Here is a 23,109-nt window from a genome sequence, read left to right as displayed (position 1 = left end):
AAATTTTCTTTATTTGATAAATATGTTATTGAATTTCATACTTACAATGTTCGTGTTATTTTAAATGTATATATATTATTATGATTATTATATCTACACAACTTCTATAAAAATTAGTCATTATAAAATTTAAAAGCTATTAAGCCGTGTAATAGAACAAGAGTTACTTTTAAAAAACCCCAAGGCCGTTTATTCAGGGTTAGGAGTAAAGAAATGCATATTGTGTGATGCAAGAGTATGTTGTCACATGTTTAAGCTCCATATATAACTATATATCAGTGCAAAATGCAAATTGTGTGATACAAAAAGTAGAAGATTGCCTTTGCATTTCTTATACGGAATAAACTGCTCTAGGCTGAGAAATTGCTTAGAAATTTCGCAAGTTATAATATGCTGTGTAAGCGGTGTTAATACAAAGTACTTATAAAGTAAAGAAGATCTAAAATTTAAAATAATTTATAAATGGTATGGATTTCTGTAACATCCTCTGTGAGTTATTACTTGAAGACTGATCATTGGTTCATGTGATAAGTACTAATAGTAATTTGGATTAACTTTAAAATCCTGAATAGAGTAGGAACAATTATTCTCCTGCACAAAATTTTCACCATTCATTTTTCCATCTTTTGGCTAAACAGATAATGGCCTTGTAGTTAATCCAGTGAATGCATAACATCATCTAAGAACATGAATAGGATTGGAAGTTGAATAATGCACATGAAAATTTCATATCAACTCTAGCAAGTTACATTGTACAACAGCAAATCTGGGATTGCATTGCACCAACACAATCAAAACCCAGATGACTCAACTAAGGAGGAATATGATGCATTTTCATCCAATTCGGCAGGCTTTTTACTGCTGGTTTTCCTTGATGCCCCATCACTGTTTTTGCCAAGTGGTGCCACCTCCAAACCTACAGTGTGAAACAATTCTAATCTTTGGTGTTTTGCTAAGTCTATGTCACCATCCCAGCAAGTCTCAGAAATAATTTCAAGTGCTTTGTCAATCTTGTCTTCAGCCACTAGATTCCCATTTTGCAGGAGGACAAGGTAGATTTGTTCAGCTGAGGCTTTTCGAATCTGGTTAACAATAGAAAAAATAAAGTAAGATAAAGGGTGTGTTTGGGTAAACAACTTAAGCGCTTATGGCAAAAAGCACTTTTCACATAAGTGCTTATTCATAAACTTGTTTGACAAACTTATTGAAATAAGCTCAAAATAACTTATAAGTATGTGTAAGTGTTTGCTTAGCTGATCTGAGCAGTTTATGAAAATAAACTCAAAACAGCTTATTAGTAGGTCATAAGCTATTTTTAAGCATACCTGAAACTCACGAAGTGTTATAAAATAAGCTCAAAAAAGCTCTTTCAAGTGCAGCCAAAATAAGACAAGCCTATCTACTTCGCAAGTAATTGCTTTTAAGTGAAAAAAGAAGCCAAATCATGAACAATTGATACCTTAGGATACCGATGACTAAGAAAAGTGAGAAGTTGAGAAAAGGCCCTCATATTGATTGGTTCCAGTACTGAAGCTACATAACCAAGTATTGCAATCCCAGCATACAGCTTAGAGAAGTCTTTTGATCCCTTTAATTCAATTGCTAGAGAATCCAAAACAGCAGCACAAAAAGTTGGAGCATGAGCCTGGAAATATAATGTATTAATCAAATATGTTCTCACCCAACATTTGTAAGGGCAACAAAAAATCAATTAACAGAACCAAAAGCCTCCCACATGTTTTTATACAGTAAAAATGGCTCATATAGCTTGAGTCATCAGATGACATGGGGAGTACAAAAGATGTACACATGACAACCCAAAACAGAAAGTATAAGGGTGATAATTTCCCCCTCTTCTGAAATCTCTGAACTCTTCTTGTTTTCTGCAATTCTTAATATCTAGTTCAGAAGCTTATCAACTCTTCTGTATCTAGACTAGTTGCTAAAGTTATATTGATTATCTAGATGTGCACTTAATCCAATTTCAGCTAATACGATTCTGCATCATACATCTTCTTACTGAATAATCCTTGTCCGGTTTACTAAAATCTTAGATGTTGTCCTTTTCTATTAGAAAAAAAGGAAAAAAAGGAGATTAACCTTCTTAAAGCCAAGTAAGAATGATCCAACCTAACATGGCTTAGCCCATGAAGAACTATACACTATAGTATAACCATCATAATTATATGATTGTCATCTAGTATTTTACAAACCAAAATGGAGGACAAACAGATAACAAGCTGTGGCTGAGCCAGCCAACTAGTATTCATAAATAAGCAGCAAGTAGTAAATCAAATTGTTGTTCATTTGCTCTTTGAAATTACATATGCAGGGTTCAACATGTGTGCATGATAACAAACCAGAAGGTCACTTGATCACTAAACCAATGCAAAAACTAGATAATATGAAGAAAAGGAGTATCAGAGGACCAACTAACAGGAAAGATGAAAAATAAACCCCAGAAAAGCAGACTAACCTCCATATTGAGGAATATCTTTTTGCTAAACAGGATCTCAATGGTCTGGAATACAGAATAAGTTCATCAGTATATGAGAGATTTACCAATAATACCCTGTGCAAATTGATTTACTGGTATGGATTTACATTTCTAAACAGAAAAGGCACACAATAATATACGAAAGAAAGAAAATTAGATAAGTTTATGTGAAATAATTTTAAGGATTGATGTAAATGAGGAAGCTAACCAAGATTTTATATGCTGGAATAATATAAATGGCTAGGAATTCTAAGAATGGACATCCTTCAACTACAACCCATGGATTAGTCCTACCTAGTAGCTAAATGAATATTGTGAATAATTGGATTGGTATAACGGAGAATTCAATTTTTTTGAAAGATCAGTTAAATGAAGCAAGAGTACTCCAGCATGGCTTAAGATAGGTAATAATACCTTTAAAGTGGGTATGATAACTCTGTCGCATTTTTTGTATTGTTGGAGAACCCACATGATGTCAATTGAAAGCATGGACTCCCTAGACGTTCTTGTAGTAGGGTCTTCAGATTCAACCCCTTCTAGATACTCTAACAGTGCCAAAAGTGATACCCTTTTCAAAGAATCTTGCAACCCACCAATAGATATAACTAAACCTGATAGCACATCTTTGCTATAACAACCAAATTGAAGCAACTGTACAAAACGTGGGTAAGAGAATGAAGGAACCTGCAATAAAACAGTATTATCGCTCAGTAAAAGATCTATGCTATCAACCTCGAGAATCGATGAAAGAACTATAAACTTACAGCCCATTTTGCATCTTCTTCCTTAGGAATGATTTCTTCTAACTTTTCTCGGAAAGGTATATATGGAATATAAATCATCTGGTTGTACAAAATTCTGTAGAGAACATTTGCCGCTGCTTCTCTCATCTTATCCATCTTCTCCACAGCTTGCTTACAAATCCCTTTAACTAAATTGGTAGCAAGATTTTCATCAAATAATAAAAGCTCAGACATGTTCTTAGGCATGTTATTATTCAAAGGCTGCACTGTAGTTTCGATTTCATTTCCATCTGATCTTCCAGACAAACAAACCGCCTTGTCTATCTTACAAAGCATGTATGTGCATTTTTCAAGGCCATCTAATGCAGCCTCACGAACCCAAGAACCTACATCACCTCTATTATCAACAGAATAATCATCAAGAGCTTTAAATAAAGTCATCATCACCTCATTCTTGATCAGAATAAATAGAGAAAAATCATTTTCAATGACAGGGGTAACAGTATCTTCTCTTCCATTAATTAATGTTTCACATACTAATATGAGCCCTTTGACAGCATTTACTCGTGCTTCAGCATCTCTGTCTTCAGGGTTTTCCTGCACATAGGAAAACATTTAACAGTCGTTCAACCCAAGATTGTATAATATATAGCATTTGCAACTGTATGAAGCACCTCAATTGTACAACAGCTACAGAGCTTCAAAAGCACATTTCTCCATTGACTGGCCAATAACTCGTATGGCAAAACGCCTATTGCCAATGCAGATCCTCTCCTTACAGCTACATTTGGATCAGTCAACATATTAAGATACTTCACTGTCAAATCACTTGTACTTTTAGCATCTGAAGGATGTAAGTATTCATTGATAAAGTGTTTTAGGCCTTTAACAGCAGCAATCTGTACATCAAATGAAGATTTTGCTTATATAATGCCCAAAAATAAAATGATATAAAAATTACTTATATCAAAGGGCTAGAACTGTCAAATAACCACTTTATCCCAAAAGCTTAAGCTATTGGGTAAGGGCCACATTAATGGTTTTATATTATATTCTAACACGCCCCCTCACGCAAGAGCCCTTTGGGCTTGAAGCGTGGATAATTGCACAGGCCCACCTACCATGTGCTTAATTAAATTCCACTTTTTAATTAGAAAGTGAGGGGAGCAAGGATCGAACTCTAGACCTCTCGGCCATAGAGGCTCTGATACCAGGTCAAATAACCACTTTATCCCAAAAGCTTAAGCTCTTGGGTAAGGGCCACATTAATGGTTTTATATTATATTCTAACAAGAACCTGTATCTGAGAATTAGGATGTCTTAAATTCTCATTAAGAGTATCAAGTAAGCTTCTCTTTATTTTTTCTGATAATGCCACTTTAGATGCAGAGATACATTCAATAAATCGAGAAACAGCTGCACGCATTATCTCTCCTCCCTTTCCACGATAAAGTCGTGCTTTCTCAATAGCAGGAACAACGCCAGCAAGACTTTTCTGTTTATCTGTAATATCACAGTTCAGCTAATCATAAATATGTTGAAACTAAATAATGGCAATAAAGATAGGCTTAACATGACCCTTTTTTTGGCAAAGATGGATTTTCATATGTCGACCCTCAAGATGTATTTAATCTTTTCAACCAAGATTCTTATTCATTTTCTTCTCATGTGAAGGTGTAAAAATTATTCCAAATTTCATTTTGCTGGCTTTTTCGTTAAAGTATTTTGTTTGAAATAAATGATATTCTCCTTCTGTCCTTCAATCTTGCATAAGTAAGAAAACAAAAGAGAGCTAAACCAGTCAATTTTTTTCTAATAACTTTGCATAGAGCCCTAGTCAAGAAATTCACTTTAAACTCAGATGGCGAATCTGCAGCTTTAACAAATGATCACTTTAAGTTGAGAGAGACAAAGACAGAGTGTCTTAAAATATTGGAGTCACTATTCTGAACAGTTATTAAGATTGAACCAGTCTGACCTAACTATATTAATTGTATGTATAAAGTGTGGTTTTTCAAAAAAAACATTGAAATGCCAACAGTTCAATAAACAATTGAGTCCCATACCTAAATGGTGAAACTGCCATAGATTGCACACCACTACATGAAAATGATCTCTTCAGAACCAAAAGACAAGTTTAAATTATGGAGCAGGCATGCAAGCTCGTATAACAAAAATAAATCAGCATAAAGAAGATAACAATTTGCTAACAACTGTCTTCTTTTCCGTTTTTCATTTTTTATGTCGAGAGAAGAAACCCGGTTCACTTCCATTACTATTTACTAACAGGCAACAGCATAATTAAGAGTTGTAGGAAGAAAGTATCAACCTGAGGGTAGAGCATAATTGCAATTATGTAAAGCCAAAACAAGTTCTCCAGTTGCCAATGTTGCACCATGGCGCATGCACAAATCAGATGAAAGAGTACAGGGAATTAATTTTCCCATTACAGTGCTTGCAAAATACTCAGGGTCATATTTTACAAGAAAAGAAATGGCCTCTGCAGCAAGTTCTCGCAAGCTTTTATCCTGAAGATGTAATTTCCAAGTCACTTCTCAATATATCAAGAAATTTAACAGGAAGCAAACAAAAGAATACTCAAGCTGTTAATAAATTTCAGAACATGAACAAAGTTATGACAAAAAATACCCAATGGAAAGGAATGAAAAGACTAGGAGAAACTTAAAAATTAAATACAATCAAAATTCAAAGGTTAGAACATCCACTTGAGTCACATCTATAAAATGGCCAATATGTACAAAACTACAAATGAATAACTCCTTTTATTCATCCTTTGAAATATGTTTTTAAAAATATGAGGAAACAATAGAGCATGCAAATATTGAGAAAATACTTGTTTTTGTGTATGATTTCCTAAAAAATATAAAATTATATTCAGCGTCCATAAATCAGACTGGAGCGATATATGACCTTCACTCTATAACCCAAGGGCAATTAGGGTCAATATTTGAGCAGAATATTTGGCAGGTAAGAAAGAGAGAGTTTAAGAGGGAGCATACCCAGTGACAGATTTTTCTATCCAGCAGGTCATCCACAAATGGGAAAAGATATCCTTCATACTGAGCAATTGAGACAGCAACATGAAGATAAGAGTTTACACGTGAAGAAAGTGAAAAATAATCTGCAGTATTCACTATGTCAATGCCATGAGGATAATTCCCTTGTCTTCCAACATTCTCCTGAAAAGCTGCTGCTGCTGCTCTTCTGCAGTTAACCTAAGTATCACAGGTTAGTTAGCCATTTTATTTACATGGACTGAATTGTTCTAAAACAAGTCAACTAATGGGAAGGGCATAAAAGATATAAGGACCTCACGGTCATAGCATGCCACTGTTAGGAGGTGCGGAGCGAGCTCTTCTAAGATGTTCCTGATATCTGCGTGATAATATGCACGTCCAAATGCCCAACATACATAAGCAGCAGCATCACGTACATGAGACCCAACACTGTGTGGACCTCTTCGAACATCATAATGTAGAGCCTGGTAAACAAAAATTGTTTATTATTTCCACGGTTATGTAGCATATATCTCTCAAAAAAGGACTCAAGTTGAGTTTGCATTTAGAAGAAAATAGCAATGAAATAAAATGTTTGATTCTCATTAATGTTGCACGTGTGATACATGTTCCCTCCATTTCTCCGAGCAAAATTCTTCGCATTGCAATGCCTATTGTATCGGCTTGGCCTTTCATAAGTGGAGACAGAATAAAACAGGGATAGTTAGAGCTTCCCTTTGATCAAGGGAGTTATCTTTATAGAATCCATGATTCACTCCATTTTATCTTCTCCCTCTTCTCTCTAGATTTTTCCTCATTTTCTTAATCATGTGCATTAGAGACCCGCTAGTTAACTGTTTAAGCTTCCAAGATAATCATGACTCCTCTAAGGTTCCGAAAGATGTCAAGATTCCTGTATCTTCCAAGTCTTGGTACAACAAAAACAAAGTACTAATTAAAAGCACCCAAAAACCACCCAAATCGTATATTTATAATCTCATAAATATGGTTGTATCAATTGCAAATACCACCTTCACAACAACAGGAACAACTTTGGGAAGACTTGCAGGTAAGAGCAAGCCTCTACGAGCAAGTTCAGCCAAAGCTAAGCAGCCTCCATGCCATGAACCATCACCCTGAAAAAAAGTGCTAAATGTGATTTACAACAGTGGACTAGACAAATAGTTAACAACATAGTTAAACTCTCCTGCAATACCTACATATAGTAATTTCATTAAGGTAGTCAATAAGATATACAGACAAAATTTTAAGCATTATACCTCACCAGGTGAAAACAGCTCCGAAACAGAGGATAAAACCTCCTCACAAAGGGAAGATGTCAATTGCGAAGTTATGCGCCCAATACCTTTTGCTGCAGACCAACGAACAACAGTATCCTACAATCCAAAGCCAACTTAATTCAGTAAGAGAAAGAGAAACTAATAGGATGAAGAAAAAATTATTAGCTTAAGTAACTCTTTGTGAATTCATGTATATTTAAACAACACAGTATTCATAATTAATGGCATGTCTTTTATCAGTGCATTAGTTTGACAGTTCAATTTCTTACAAGCCCTCCTTGGTATTCTTCGGGGGGGGGGGGGGGGGGGGGGGCTAACAGTATACAAAAATGATTAAGAAATGATGTCAGTTAAGGAAGTGTTGATACTTGATACATAATCAAAGGTGATTGATTCTAGATGATGGATTACTCTTAGTTGGGAGTTTAATTCTAGGATAATTGTAACATCTCAAGCAAGCTCATATTAGACATCAACAATATAGGTTTTACATATGCCATTAAAAGAACTATTTCATGATAACAGAGTGATTACAGCTTTCAAAAGCTTATAAGGCTCCTTTATACAAACCATTTATGAAGAAATCAAGTTGTCCTTTACCTTTCAGATGTATCATCATTTACATTACATACACCTTATTCATACTTTTGGAATTATACCGTCTGATATGAGCAACTTAGTGCAAAGGTGAAACACAAATTTCACTATAAGAATCTCACCCTTTAGACATACCATATCCCTCAAACCAGATAACAACATCTCAATAATCTCTTCAACATTTTCCGGAACATCCATATCCTCATCCTCTGCGCCATCTGTAATTTCATTTGAGTTGGTACAGTTGTCGTTCACAGCCAAGTTGGAGTGATGAAATTTACTCGATGTATTCAAAGCAACATTTAGTTTGGTGGTTCTTCCCTGCATGATATGCACACAATAGTCAAGGCAAGAAAATGGTGACAGACATGAAGCTTCTACAGTTGTTTATGATAAGCCAATAACAAATATACAACTGTCCTCTCAATGTAAAGATACTTGTTACCCATTTTAGTAACACTGATGAGAACCAAATGCTCCAATAGAACTAAACTCTGAGAACTTAAAATATAAAACTTAGCTCAACTGAGTTGACTTGGGTCTGTAACATGACAAAAATCATTTTGACGCACAAATTTTTAAGAGGACTAATTATCTAGCATGGTACCATAGCCAAATAGCCTAAGACATCTATGAGTTCAACTCTTCGTATTTCCATGATCAATAACTTCTCCAATTCATTCACCCAGATCTATATCAGTATTTCAAGTTATACATCCAGTACTTGACTTGCATGAGAAACATTTGTTGTTTTGTTGGCATAGCATACATTTCTGGATAATGCATATAATTAGTTAGTTCATGTGGCTTTATGCCATCTGATTCCTGAAAGTAGAAATAAACAAAATATGGATAATAATAATTGCAAGTAGACAGAAAAAAGAGCATCTTCAAACATAAGATATAAGATCCCACAAAATTGAATAAGAGAAAAGCTAACCATATAACGCCATGAAGGCAACCGATGAGGAAGGGAAGTAAGCCCAATCCGTTGGGTTAACTTCATCAAATACTTGCGGAGCAGAGGACTTCGAGCTGCATTTGATGACTTGTACAATATTGAAATGTCATTCCAAACAACAGGAATTACATCAAGCAAGAGACTCCGACTGCCTGCCTGTTTACAGATTTATGTTATACTACCAGTTAAAATCATTGAAGGTGACAGATGCAGCTTTTAGTAATGACAGCTGGATGAAAAAAAAATACATGCTAGCTTGCTGTACACTGAGCCAAAATTCAGGATTGAAACTAAGTCCGATAAAACCTCTGAGAATAAGGTTGCTAACAAGATAAGATCACTAAAAATAAAGTAACACAATGATAAATTATCCATAAAATAACTTAAATCATCATAATCTCAGTATGCCTCATTCTCCCCCTCAACAATAATTTGTATGAATTCTAACATAAATAATGGAGAAAAACATTTGCATCTGACAGTGGAAATGAATAAGGTAAAAAACAAACCTTGAAAATAGCAGCCAGTGCTTCAACTGCACCAAGTAATTGGAAATGATGGAGTATATCTTCAGTTACAGAAGACATGACCTCGTGTGTCCATTCAACAAAGCTGAAGCAATTGGAAAAGTCAGTTTATGTAAAAAAAAAAAAAGGTTCCATACAACACAGACATTAGTGTGAATACAAAGCTCAAACATGTCTGAGGTGACAACATAAAACTGTTGTGAACTAATACTGACTAAAACATAGACAATTTTAAGAGATTTAACAAAAACATTTTATATTGTAAACATGAGCAGAGAACAAAGAATGAGTTAACAACTTGAGCCAAGCTTAATTGAATTGAAAATTATCTTTACATCCATGACACAACATGAGATGGCACAAAAACTTAAAGGCAAGCAGAGTGAAAGCTTAGTGTAGCATTGAATAAGCAATAAAATAATTAAACAAAACCTCGTAAAGGCTTTTGGCATATCTGGACGGGTAAGTAGCCTCGAGAGCACTAGTCCAGCCATAGTACGCATGCGCCCGGCGGTCGAGAAGTAATCCTTACAGAATCCTATTATTCTCAACACAAGAGGAACGACCTCAAACTCACTGAGTTCGTCATTGCTGGCAATACTGGTGTCGACAGTGGAGATGTCAAAAGGAACCAATACAAGAATATAAAGCCACAACAGCATCACGCATTGAGCTTCCATCTCTCCTGTGCTCTCCTGCCTCAACGAAGTTGCTGAATTCGTATGATGACACTTCTCTAAGAGAGACACAGCAAGTTCCAGATCAGAAACTTGATGTGGAAAAAACTTAATCACAACTTTGTATCCACAAACCGTAACCACTGAATATATAATGATGCATATCGGCTTGATTATTTCAAGAATCTCATCCGAAGCAACCCCAAGCTCAATCGTTCTCGAACGAATAATGGACATCAGTGGAGGAACTATACTTTCCAGGTAAGGTTCTAGAAGTTGACCCTGCTCTTGATACTTGTCCATCTACACATAGGGAAGAAAGTACAACTCTTACAAGAAGCAAACCACATATTTTGCCAAAATCACAAAAGATTCTACACTACATTGCCAAAAGTTGAACTTTTTAAGTAGATTACACCTAAGCTATGTTACTTTTTGTACATAAAGTATTTCATTTTCACCTCTAGTATCATAAAATGTATAATTAGGAACAAACTGCAGAATTTTAGCCGAATCCAAGTGAGTCTTATTTCTATCCAAAAAAAAAATGATAAAGCATTGAACTTTTAATGAACCCAAATGGCCTAACCTCAAAACTAGTATACCCAGAAAGCTTAATCCACAAAGTGCATAACTTTTCAACAAAAACCATACAATAATATTAACTGAGTGAATGAAGGGAAGAAAAAGAAAGCATACATACAATGGATCTGATTTTATGAACAGAGGAAGGGTCAGTGACTCTGCCATTGAAAACGGTGTCGTCAAGCCACTGCTTGACGAGCTTCCATTCTTGAAGGAAGTACTTTTGCAGCACCCTCTCCTTAGAATCGAATTCATCATCTTCTTGATTCACTGTTGTCACACCCTCTGAAAAAGTTACTGTGTCTTGATTCGACTCCATCACGCTTGGAAGGATCTTAAGAAAAGAGAGAGAGAAATGTCGCCGCCGGCGGAGTATGAAGTTCCAGTTCTTCGAAGTAATGGAGTTTATGGGCGGTGATCAAGAGAAGGAAAAAAACGTTTTTTTTAATCATTAATCTGCCTTTAATCAAAATTATTAATTAATAATAATTATGAGTAGAACTTGGTTCTGTTAAAAAAAATAAGAGTAGAATTTAATTAGATTCATTTAAAATAAATCATTATCAATAAAACAATTGTGGAATTAAGATGGGTTTTTTGCGATGGAAAATAATTCCGTCACAAACACCTTGGTGTGATGTGGAATTAGCGACGGAAATATATGCGTCGCAAAATTGTTCACAAGGTTTTTGTGACGGATCAGAACCCGTCGCAACGTAGTAACGGCCATATCCGTCGTAACTTAGTGACGTACTTTTATCCGTCGCAATTTTGTGACGGATTTAGTGACGGTGTTTTATCCGTCAGAAGTTAGTGACGGTCATGTGTCCGTCGCAATTTAGTGACGAACGTTTTCCGTCACTATGTTGCGGCGGATGATGTCCGTCACAAATTAGTGACGGACATCATCCGTCGCAAAAATAGTGACAGATACTTTTCGTCGCAATCACTTTTTTTGTGACGTGTTTTCAACACTCCTACGCAAGCTTTCGTGATGGATCTGTTTCCCGTCGCAAAAGGTCGTGACAGTTCACGTTGAAGATGCTTTTAGATGACCACAAAAGCAAGGCAAAGACTTAAAATCATCACAGAAACCGAGCTTTTCATTCATTTCTTCTTCTGCTACTTACTATTCCAAATCCACACAGTAAGTAAGAAGAAGATGGGTGTTGGAATTTCAGTGTTGATCGCACTGAAAGCAACAATCTATATGCTTCTCTTCGCGTATCTTCAAAACCTGGGTTTCACACTCTTATCAATTCCATTACTCTACGCATCGCTAGTCTCATTCCTAGTCTCAATCGCATCACACCCATCCATCGATCTTCCCCTTCTTCTCGGGAAGAATCACGATGGAAGCTTCCCAATCATGTCACTCATCATCTTCAGCCCTTACCTCTACTTCGTTCGATTCTTCTCCGCGCTGCGGAGGCTCAAAAGCGGGGAAGCTCCTTACACGGAGGTTCATGAGGGGATTTACGTCGGTGGCTGGCCTGGTTCGCCGGATATGTTGCCGCCGGGAGGACCTGCTATCATTGACTGCACCTGTGAGTTTCCCAGGGTGAAGGGTTTTACTGTGGGGATGCCTTATCGCTGTTTTCCGACGTGGGATACGAGGTCGCCGAGACCTGCTGATATTGAAGCTGCTGTGAAGTGGGCGATTCGGCAGAGGGAGATCAATAGGCCCATTTTTGTTCACTGTGCTTATGGTAATTCACTTCACTACCTTTGCTAATAATAACTTGTTTTTGTTGGAGTTGAAGTGTGATTTTCATTCATTCTTGGTGTTGAGTTGAACTCTAATTTATGTGATAATATGGTGATTTATAGGGATCCTGCTAATATCTGTTGGCCTAACAAACCACTTGACTTTAGAAGGAGTTTTGAACTTTCAAAACTTGTGTTTTTGTCAAGGAGGGAACTCTGATGATAAGACAATGGTTTCGAAATTGAATAAGAAGACTTACAAGTAGTAAATACAATAATCCAAAGTCCTAAATCTTCTATCTGAATCACAAGACAGGTGAACGTAAAGTCAAAGTAGAATGTAATCGAAACCCCTAGTTTCCCTAACATTCTGGTTCCTTCAAAATAAAAGTTCTAGGATATATCAAGGACCTGATCATACTTCATTTGTTGGTCAGCAATAAGCTTTCTATCTAAATGGTCTTTCTCTTTGTTTGCATACTAGACCAAAGTAGGTCCCTTGCAATTTTCTCTATCTTTAAATGTCTCCTGCTGGATTTTGGGAAGGGGAGGGATAATAAAGGGAAATATTGGTTATGCATTTCAAATAAGAGAAGTCCAACCAACCAAAGAGAAAAAACACTTTTCGATTTATAAGTGCTTACAGATCTTTTGAACCACCACAATCTAAAAGAAAACAACCGACAATTGAGACAACAATTGGATGGAAGAATCTCACTATGATAATGATGCTAGTGTTGGGAACTAGGGTTGTGTACTTTATCATCAACAAAATTATGGTTTAAAATTGCCAGTGAAGTGACCCTTTGGCTTCATCGAGGAAAGCTGATTTTAGGTGATCTTCGTTCAAAATGGTCTGAGAGCTTACCTTTGGTTGAGTATGTGTTTCTGTCTAGTGAAGATTAATAGATGCAAATCTGGGGCCCAGCAAGAAGAAAATTGTTACTAGTAATTTATCCACATTAAGATAACTGGTTGTCCTTCTTTACTGGGAACATAACTTATTTGTCAATGCATTAAGTTTTAAGGATTCCCCATCCTATTTGTTGGGTGTTGACCACTTTGGGGTTGCTCTTTCATTATTACTATTACTTCGAGCTGCTAGTCTAAGGAAGTAATTTGAGTTAGAATATTAGATATACATTGTAAAAATTGGGCAATGAATGATGAGGGCTGCCATAATTTTATCGATCAGATAGAATTATATGACATTTTAAATGAGTACATTTACAATATTAGTTAATATAGAAATCTCACAATTTATAGTGTTACTTTGTTTAATTGCAAGCCAGATTGTTATGCTTGCCTATAAGATTGTAATATAACTATCATTTCTTTCCCTGTTTAAAGGTCATGGCAGAAGTGTTGCTGTTATGTGTGCACTGTTAGTGGCACTAGGTATCACAGAGGATTGGAAGAATGCTGAGAAACTGATCAAGCAAAAACGACCTTACATTCGGATGAATGCTCTCCATCGCAAGGCGCTTGAAGAGTGGTCCAGACACCGGTTGTCGAAGTAGGAGATATGGGTGTGGGCTCCTTGATTAATTCCGATTCTTTTTGTCGATCACAGTATGATAAAAAGAGTAGATTCTCATTGTGACTTTACTTTCTTTCCACAAAATTTGGTTTTTATCGACCGCAGTGGCGTCGAAGGATCCATATACCCAACTTCACTTGATGGGATTAAACTTCTGTTGTTGTGACTTTACTTTCTTAGCACTACTGTTTCAAATGAATGTAAAATTGATCTATAGTCAGTTTCTTCTGATTTGGTTTTGTTTCTGGAAACTGACGTGTAGAATTGTAGGATTGCATATGCTGTGAAAAGGCTGGAACCTCAGTAGACATCATTTCATTGTGTAATTGCCATGGATAATGATACTAAGTGTAGTTTTTTTTGGAAAGTTTATGTTATGATCTATGTCAACTCTTTAACTGTCTATGGTTCAAAGCTAAATTTGTTCATTGCATGCATAAGGTTTAGTTTTTGTTATTCCTGAGAGTGTTAATGAAACAATAGACGTCCGGGAAATTATATTGCAAAATTATGTCTTCAAATGGAAAACATGTGTAGTTGCATCACAATGTAGCTGTTATTCTTTCACATTGTTTGCTTTATCTTTAGTTACACTTTATAAGCGTTTATGCTATAATATAAACTCACATAACCTCTTCCAAACAGGGCATTATAAGATCACTTTAATCTTTAAGAAATAAATCTCTAAGGTAGCACTTTGATGTTGAACCTTATAAGTAACTTATAATCTCTTGAACGTGCGTGCTTCTAGCATTTTCTTTCTTCCCGCACATCTAAGTTTTTTAAACCAAGTTTTTAAAACTCATAAGTTTAAAAAGAATTTTATAAACAACATCAACATTATTCCTGTATTAACTTTGTTTATTTCAATTTATTTACGCTAGGTTTATTTCCTCATTGATTTCTATTGAAAGCTAAGGGAAGATTATGTTCTCTGCCGTGTTTTCCTCATGGAAAGTGAGATCTCACTTCTTTCCAAGCAAAGGTTGAAAGTTAAATTAAGTGAGATGACGTAGGTGTACAACACTAAATCTATTCAACAAATAATTAATAGTTCAATTTTAACGTTTGTGAATGAGAACTCATTTATCAACTCTATCACTTGATGCTAACTTAGGGGTGAATACAACTTTTGAGTTTCAAAGTAGAAATAAAGATGTATTTATTTATCATCTTTTCAAAATAAATTTTCATATAACATGAATATTGGATGTCAATCATCACTATTAGAATCATACTCATACTAGTCTAGTTCAATCTTAACCTAAGTATTATATAAGGCTGCGCATGTACCCCATTACAATAATTTCTACAACTTTACTGTTGGACTCACTTTCATCTCACGTCTCAGCCACTCCGGCCTCTCAGTTAGCCGGCGCCGCTCAGTTGTCAGAGCCAGCTTCCCTCTCATTCCTGGTAAGCACCTCATACATCCTATGAAGTTCTATCTTAATTGCCACTTCCTTCTACTGAGTAGATTATTCTTGCTTTATCCCACAGGTTTTGAATAAATTACATTGATAATTAAGAAAATAGTACTACAATGAGTGACCCAAATGCTCCACATGTCCATGATGATGAAGATGATGACAATGAAGTGTTCCTTGATGAGTCTGACATCATGCATGAAGTTTCATTCGACAATGAAGATCTTCCTGATGCTGATGATGATTCTGAAACCGAACATGTTGGTATGAGCTTGCTGTTAATCTTTCTAAACACAATTTTCAATATTTTTTAATGTTTCCAGGCTTGTATTAATATGCTTTCTCTATGTTCAAACTGCTTACTATTAAGATTATTTTTTCAGTGTATTGATAGTAATGTTATTTTAACAATTTCAGATGAGGTTGATGATTCTGTACACATATTTACTGGTCATACTGGTAAGCTACGTTTTGGTTTGGTTTATGTTTCTGCTTATGCCATCCTGGTTCTTTCTGAGTCTTCAGCTAGATTAAATTCAAATCCAGGATTGGGTGTCGATTTTAACACCCCCACCAACAATTCTCATCCACCACAAACATATTCCTTAAACATTGGGCATTTAATGAAATTACTACTTTAAAGGGGGTGGAAATTGTTGTGGGGGTGTTAAAATCAACACCCTCCAGAATTTTAAGTAGGCACATATTCTGTTACGAGTGCTATTAACCAATTGATAATTTTTTCCTGTTCCTTTTCTATATATCGAAGTCAAGTATCATATATATGTAAGATATTCGCGAGGAGTTTGTGATATTTCCATACTTTCTTGGATTCTTGTATAGGGGAACTATACTCTGTTGCCTGTAGCCCAACAGATGCGACATTGGTGGCAACAGGGGGTGGTGATGACAAAGGATTTTTCTGGAGGATTGGCCAAGGAGATTGGGCTTCTGAGCTTCAAGGTATTTTCGTGATAAAAAAGCTACTACTGGTGGATCGATATTTTTCTATTTAGAACAAGTGCAACAGGAGGATTGATATAGTCAAGATCATTGCAATATTGAATGTCCAGGTGAGTCTGTTTTTTAATTCTGTGCAGGTCATACAGATTCTATAGCTAGTTTAGCTTTTAGCTACGATGGGAAGTTTCTTGCATCAGGAAGCCTAGATGGAATTGTTCAAGTCTGGGATGAATTTGGAAATCTGAAAGGTCCACTGGAAGGTCCTGGAGGGGGCATTGAGGTGAGAATGAGATTGTTAAATCTTCTAGCTTTCCTGCTCTAGTAGTTACTAAACTAGTTGCCATGAAACCCGTAGTGGCTCAGGTGGCATCCAAGAGGACACATACTCTTAGCTGGTTCTGAGGATTCCACAGTTTGGATGTGGAATACCGATCATGCTGCCTTTCTTAATATGTTTGCTGGTCATGGTAGTAGTGTGACCTGTGGTGATTTTACTCCTGATGGTAGTAATTTCTTTTCATCTTGGTGCATCTTTTATTAACTTCTATCATTTACGTAATGTATGTTTACATTCTTGAATTTCCTTTTGCTTGGTACCTTAGGGAAAATTATATGTACTGGTTCTGATGATGCAACCTTGAGAATATGGAATCCAAGAAGTGGAGAAAACATTCATGTTGTGCAGGGTATGTTAATTTCACTTAACAGTGTCTTTGCTTTTTATGAGCTAGTCTAATTATTATTAACTTTATTAATATTTTTTTAGAAACTACAATATAAGTGTAGGAAGCTTTATACACTGGAAACACCTCTCCTTACATCTATCAGAAGACATGCAATCTTTTCCTTCCATTATCCGTGCATAAAGCACCTCTGCCTGCCTCTTATGCAAGAGTGTGGATGGTGTATTACTTATTCATTTACAAATGTTTTTACTAGAAGCTTCGGCGCTGCAAAAGTTTATTTAGCTTTCTGTAGTTCAATAATGAGTTTTGTCAATTACTCATTGATCTAATTCATATTATCTAAGTTCTTGAATTTCTCCATAATTTATTTTTAAAAACTTCTCAATAGATTTTCTGGAATTTCCAAAGGAAAAAAATACAGACTGCAGTTTGTGCAATGCTTAAAATCAGTTCCTGCAAATTTTCTCTCTAGGTCATCCATACCATACTGAGGGATTAACATGCTTAGCAATAAGTTCAACTTCAACCCTTGCTCTTACTGGTTCCAAGGATGGATCTGCTCATATTGTAAATATTACTACAGGAAGAGTATGTGTTTCCTTTGCTTTTGCTATTTACTGCACTATTTTCTTAGATGAATTTGTCTTGGTTTGTGTTTTTGTCTTGGGGGTATGATGTTCTGTCTGGAATAATGTTTGTGGCTCATTTGATTTTAATTTTAGTTTTACAACTTTTAAAGTCTACTAATATGTCAGAGATAGTTGCTTAAAGCAAAAGTTGATCATAAAATCTTCTAATTCAGGGATTGATGTCGAATATCTTAGCATTTAAAAGGATGACATTATCCGATGTCAGTTCCAACAATTTATCCAATGTTAGTTCCAACAATTTGAGTCAACAATTTTTTAAAAGCAAGACTAGCCTTTTTGAATTTTTTTTGTGACAATAGCAAGACTATCCTAAGTGATTTTCAATTCAAAAACTAGTCGCTGCTCATCCTCCATTATGGATCAAGAACGGCATATTATGCTCAGCTCAAATATGTGGAGATATTAGTTTCTTTATTGATCCTTGAAATTTGATTAATCAGAATTTTGGGTTGGCGGTTCTGTGAGCTAGCAATACATGAGCTCGAAGTTGTCGACCAAACTGGTTTTGAATTTATCACATGAAAATGTATATTCTAGAAAAATAATGTTGTTGCAGAATGTAGCTTATGTAGTACTGGTGTTTGAGCCCAGACCAAAACACTTTAATCACTTATCCATTGACCATTGTGCTATTTGTTACATTTTCCTCTGCATGCTCCAAATTTTATTGAGCATATAAATTTAGCTTGATGCTAGGTTCTAAGAAACATGAGTATCATGATTGACAGGTGGTTAATACCCTGAGTTCTCATTCAGATTCCATTGAGTGTATTGGGTTCGCACCAAGGTATCTACATCATTTCAACAATGCAATAATTACATGGCTTGTTTAATATGATCTGCTGACTTGGAATTTTGTACCTTACAATTGTGTGATAGTGATTCCTGGGCTGCAATTGGAGGCATGGATAAAAAACTGATGATCTGGGATGTAGAGCACTCCTTATCCCGGAACATTTGTGAGCATGAGGTTTGTTAGAATCTTGCTTTATCTGGTATCATGTTTATGTATTTAGAAACAAAATGAACTCTGGTTGCAATTATACTTTCATTTGTATGACTGATGAAATGAATTTTGCATGTTGCCAGGATGGAGTGACATGTTTGGCATGGCTTGGTGCATTGTATGTAGCTACCGGGTGTGTTGATGGAAATGTGAGATTGTGGGATAGCCGTTCTGGTGAATGTGTAAGAACATTCAGGGGCCACTCTGATGCCATTCAATCTCTTTCTTTTTCTGCGAATCGGGATTACCTTGTCTCGGCTTCCATTGATGGTACAGCTCGTGTTTTTGAGGTTGAAGGGTTTCAGTGATAAACAAAGCCTCTTCCATGATATTTGGATGTGTATTGTCAGCGCACAAGCTTCATATTGTAGCTTGTGTTTTAACGTAATTTTGTGGTCGATTCCAAACGTGCAACCAAACATGTACAATATGAGGGGTCAAATCAATCATCTAAGCTAAGCCTCTTTTATGGGCAAGCCCCATTACATGTACTAGTTTGTGCTCTCAGAAGCCAGATTGTCTAAGTTTATATTTAAGTTAAAAACTCTTGTCATCAATTTCTTTTTTTTCATCAAGAATCACTTCCTTGTATTCTTGTCTGGTGATTAGTTTCTCTAAGCTATGTTAATTGTATGTTTAGTTCAACAGAGAAAAGTCCAGCCACAAGATGTGACTTTGCTCATCAAATACATAAAAGAAATATAACTAACTTTTACAAAATAAGAAGGGCTAAATATCATTTTAATCTGTAAAATAAATGAGATGTGATTTTTCATCCCTTGTATATTTAAAAAAAAAATGTTTTAAGCCCATATATTCTATTATCTTACACAAGATCATTGAATCAGAGTAATTTTTTCTCTACAACTTTCCCATCAACTATAGCATAAAAATCATCTCAATGTATGCATAAGTAAATGTGGAGGAAGTTGTAGAGCAAACAAAATCTGAGATGGTCTTGGAAGTTTCAAAGAATAGTTTAATTTTCGCAGCTCTTCAGTTTCATCTTATAGCACAAACAGTTTACTGCTACTTACAAAATAACCGATGTGGGATTGTTTCTAGTAGAATAGACACATACATTGAGCAGCTTTGGCTCCAAACAATTTAGTCTTGTCAGTGTCCTCTCTTTTCCATGCTCTGTCTTTCATATTTATATGTTTCATCTCAACATCTCAGATTAAAGAGGAAGATAATAGTGGATGAACATTGAACTTTTTCTTCCTTCCATAGAGATAAATCCTTCTGTAATCACTGATGTAATTCATTTTTAACAATAACACCATTAAAAGGATACCGATTTTACTGTTGGATGCGGTGAGAATTAGATAGATTTACACAATCTTCTAAGAACACAATGGTTAAGAGTTTTTTTTCTAACCATGTTACTGAGAGCTGAACTTCCTTGGGTAATTTTACAGCATTATGACTATCTGCTTTGGATAAAGAGAGAAGAAATGGTATATTGCGTTTGAAAAAATATTTTTATTTTTATTCACTATCTTCACTTTTAACCATAAAAATATCATCTTCTTTACACCTTTTTTAATATGCGCGCATAAAAAAATACCAACAAAGTGGTGTTGGTTTAGTGGTAAGCAAACTAGACTCATAAGGATGAATGAGAGAGTAGTAAGAATGGGAGCACAAATTTGAATCATTGCTTAGTTTTTCTAAGCTATACTATTTGCATGTTTAGATCAATAGAAAAAATTCCAGCCACTTTGAACAAGATGTGCCTTGACTCATTAAATTTCATATAAGTACTGAATCTGAGTAATTTTTTCTGTTCTCCACATGCACTTGGATGCAACTCTTGGCTGCACGATGTGGGACATTGTGAGTTGCCATTGATGCTTCCAATCAATCTACTCTTTGGTTACTAATTATTTTGTGTGAATAATTCTATAACATAACCACAATGTGACTTCTAACAGCCTCTTGGGCTTAAGAGACAAACCACCCTGAGACTTATTAAATAAAATATAATAAAAATTTGAACTAATATTGCAGAGTCCTCCCATAGGAGAACCCTTCCAAAAAGTGGCGTTTGCTGCTTGATGAGACATGCACACGGTATTCTTTAGTAAAAGGCGAAAGAATAGTTCGCTCTGTGCATAACTCACAGCTCCGTGCTTTACACAATGAAACTCATCCATCTTATATAGCACAAACAGTTTACTCCTACTTGCTGAATAACCAATGTGGGACTTGGTGAGTTGCATATGAACAGCTTTGGTTCCCTACAATCTAGTGTTTTGTTAGACTCATCTCCCATCCATACTCACTCTACCTTCCTTTATCAAAACCATATTTGTAGACAGACCTTGCTGTGACATGCAAATTCACAATATGCAACGATTCCTCCAGCTTGAACAGAACTCCAATGGATCAGGATATACACTATGATCAATATGGATCTTCCACTGCACAGGTTTTTCATAAGTTGGGTTCGCCAATTCCCTTAACAGCAAAAGCCTCAGGTTGTGTTTGGATGAGGGATTGTAGAAATTCAAGGGATTTTAAATGCTAGGGAATTCAAATGATTCAATTGAATTCCCTTGAATTTCAAATTTTATTGTTTGGATAAAATGTTGAAATTCACTCAATTGTAAAATTCTTTGTTTGGGTAAATTGTTTTTATCTTAATATAATCGGCCGAAAACCCTAAAAATCAGCCCGGCTCTCAAAAATAGACCGAAACCTTAAAAGTCGACATAAAAGCCTAAAAAGTGGCTGAAAAACCGAAAGTCAGCCGAAAACCTAAAAATCAGTCGAAAACCCTAAAAATCGGCCCGACTCTCAATAATCAGCCGAAAACTCAAAAGTCGACACAAAACCCTAAAACGACAAGAAATCCCTAAAAATAGGCCGAAAACGTGAAAGTCGACTCGAAACTCAAAAATAGGCCCATAACCCTAAAAATCGACATGACTCTCAAATATCGGCCGAAAACTCAAAAGCCGTCTGAAAACCCTAAAAATCGCCCCGACCCTAAAAAATTGACCGAAAACCCAAAATCGGGCCATAATCCTAAAAATTGGCCGATAACCCTAAGAATCGGCCGAAAACGTGAAATTCGGCCCGAAACTCAAAAATCGCCAAAACCCAAAAATCGGCTGAAAACTCAAAAATCGGCCGAAAACCCTAAAAATTGCCCGACTCTAAAAAATCGTCCAAAAACTCAAAAGTCGGCACAAAACCCTAAAAATCAGCCCGACACTCAAAAATTGACCAAAAAACCTAAAACCCGACCTTTCGGGTTTTCGGCCGATTTTTAGGGTTTTGTGCTGAATTTCGAGTTTTCGGCCGATTTTTGAGAATCGAGCCCATTTTTAGGGTTTTGGGCCAGCTTTCAGGTTTTCGGCCGATATTAAGGTTTTGTTCTGATTTTTGAGTTTTTGGGCCGATTTTTAGGGTTTTAGACTGATTTTTAGGGTTTTGGGCCGATTTTAGGGTTTTGGGCCGATTTTTGAGTTTCGGCCAAACTTTCACGTTTTCGGCCGATTCTTAGGGTTATCGGCCAATTTTTAGAGTTATGAGCCGATTTTGGGTTTTCGGTCAATTTTTGTGTGTCAGGCCGATTTTTAGGGTTTTGTGCTGATTTTTGAGTTTTTTGCTGATTTTTAGGGTTTTGGGCCGATTTTAGAGTTTTCGGCCGAATTTTGAGTTTTCGGCCGATTTTTTAGTTTTCAGCCGAGTTTAGGGTTTTGGGTCGATTTTTGAGTTTCATGCCGACTTTCACGTTTTCGACCGATTCTTAGGGTTATCGGCAAATTTTTAGGGTTTTGTGCTGACTTTCGAGTTTTCAGCCGATTTTTAAGAGTCTGATTGATTTTTAGGGTTCAAGACCATCTTTCTGTTTTCGGCCGATTTTTTAGTGTCAGGCCAATTTTTAGGGTTTGGGCCGATTTTTGAGTTTTTGGTTGACTTTCGAGTTTATGGCCGATTTTAGGGTTTTTAGCCGAGATTAATTTTTTTTACTGAATTTAGATAGGGTTAAGGGAGAGATGAAGAATTTGAAATTCCTCCTATTTTGAGGTGATTTCAATTACCCTAAATTCTATTGAGTAAAATACCTCATTTAATTACTAGTAATTTGAAAATTCTCTACATTAGATATCCAAACAAGGTATTTTAATTGAAGGGATTTGAAATACCCTCTAAAATTACATTTCCCTCAAATATTCCCCCATCCAAACACAACCTCATATTTCAAACAATA

The 23,109-nt window shown here is 35.9% G+C and overlaps 3 protein-coding genes and 1 non-coding gene across 4 annotated transcripts; 2 read left to right on the top strand and 2 right to left on the bottom strand.

Annotated features, from left to right (window-relative positions):
- Positions 1–704: 704 nt before the first annotated feature.
- Positions 705–11,328, bottom strand: LOC130716940 (tubulin-folding cofactor D). Its single transcript, XM_057566998.1, has 17 exons — positions 11,024–11,328; positions 10,076–10,623; positions 9,626–9,728; positions 9,096–9,272; positions 8,291–8,476; positions 7,538–7,654; positions 7,289–7,393; positions 6,572–6,742; positions 6,261–6,476; positions 5,570–5,768; positions 4,538–4,743; positions 3,915–4,139; positions 3,262–3,837; positions 2,912–3,181; positions 2,477–2,521; positions 1,460–1,645; positions 705–1,082 (listed from the first exon to the last, which is right to left on the bottom strand). Exons 1-17 carry the CDS (start codon positions 11,222–11,224, stop codon positions 792–794), a joined length of 3,822 nt encoding a protein of 1,273 aa, XP_057422981.1. The 5' UTR covers positions 11,225–11,328; the 3' UTR covers positions 705–791.
- Positions 11,329–11,979: 651 nt separating this feature from the next.
- On the top strand, positions 11,980–14,550 carry LOC130720230 (uncharacterized). The gene is made up of 2 exons (XM_057570859.1): positions 11,980–12,614; positions 13,963–14,550. Exons 1-2 carry the CDS (start codon positions 12,068–12,070, stop codon positions 14,130–14,132), a joined length of 717 nt encoding a protein of 238 aa, XP_057426842.1. The 5' UTR covers positions 11,980–12,067; the 3' UTR covers positions 14,133–14,550.
- An 862-nt stretch (positions 14,551–15,412) lies between these two features.
- Positions 15,413–19,529, top strand: LOC130720873 (uncharacterized). The gene is made up of 11 exons (XM_057571575.1): positions 15,413–15,568; positions 15,653–15,843; positions 15,997–16,038; positions 16,423–16,542; positions 16,680–16,822; positions 16,898–17,045; positions 17,145–17,228; positions 17,701–17,816; positions 18,607–18,665; positions 18,758–18,848; positions 18,968–19,529. The coding sequence occupies exons 2-11, from the start codon at positions 15,696–15,698 to the stop codon at positions 19,190–19,192; spliced, it is 1,176 nt and encodes a 391-aa protein (XP_057427558.1). The 5' UTR covers positions 15,413–15,568; positions 15,653–15,695; the 3' UTR covers positions 19,193–19,529.
- Positions 19,530–20,897: 1,368 nt separating this feature from the next.
- Positions 20,898–21,014, bottom strand: LOC130721711 (U5 spliceosomal RNA). Its single transcript, XR_009013632.1, has one exon. It is a non-coding gene; the product is annotated as a U5 spliceosomal RNA (small nuclear RNA).
- Positions 21,015–23,109: the final 2,095 nt, after the last annotated feature.

Source organism: Lotus japonicus, chromosome 5 (assembly GCF_012489685.1).
Source record: "Lotus japonicus ecotype B-129 chromosome 5, LjGifu_v1.2".
NCBI lineage: Eukaryota > Viridiplantae > Streptophyta > Magnoliopsida > Fabales > Fabaceae > Lotus > Lotus japonicus.
The sequence above is the reverse complement of the archived record's forward strand: the minus strand, read 5'-3'. Positions and strand labels throughout refer to the sequence as shown.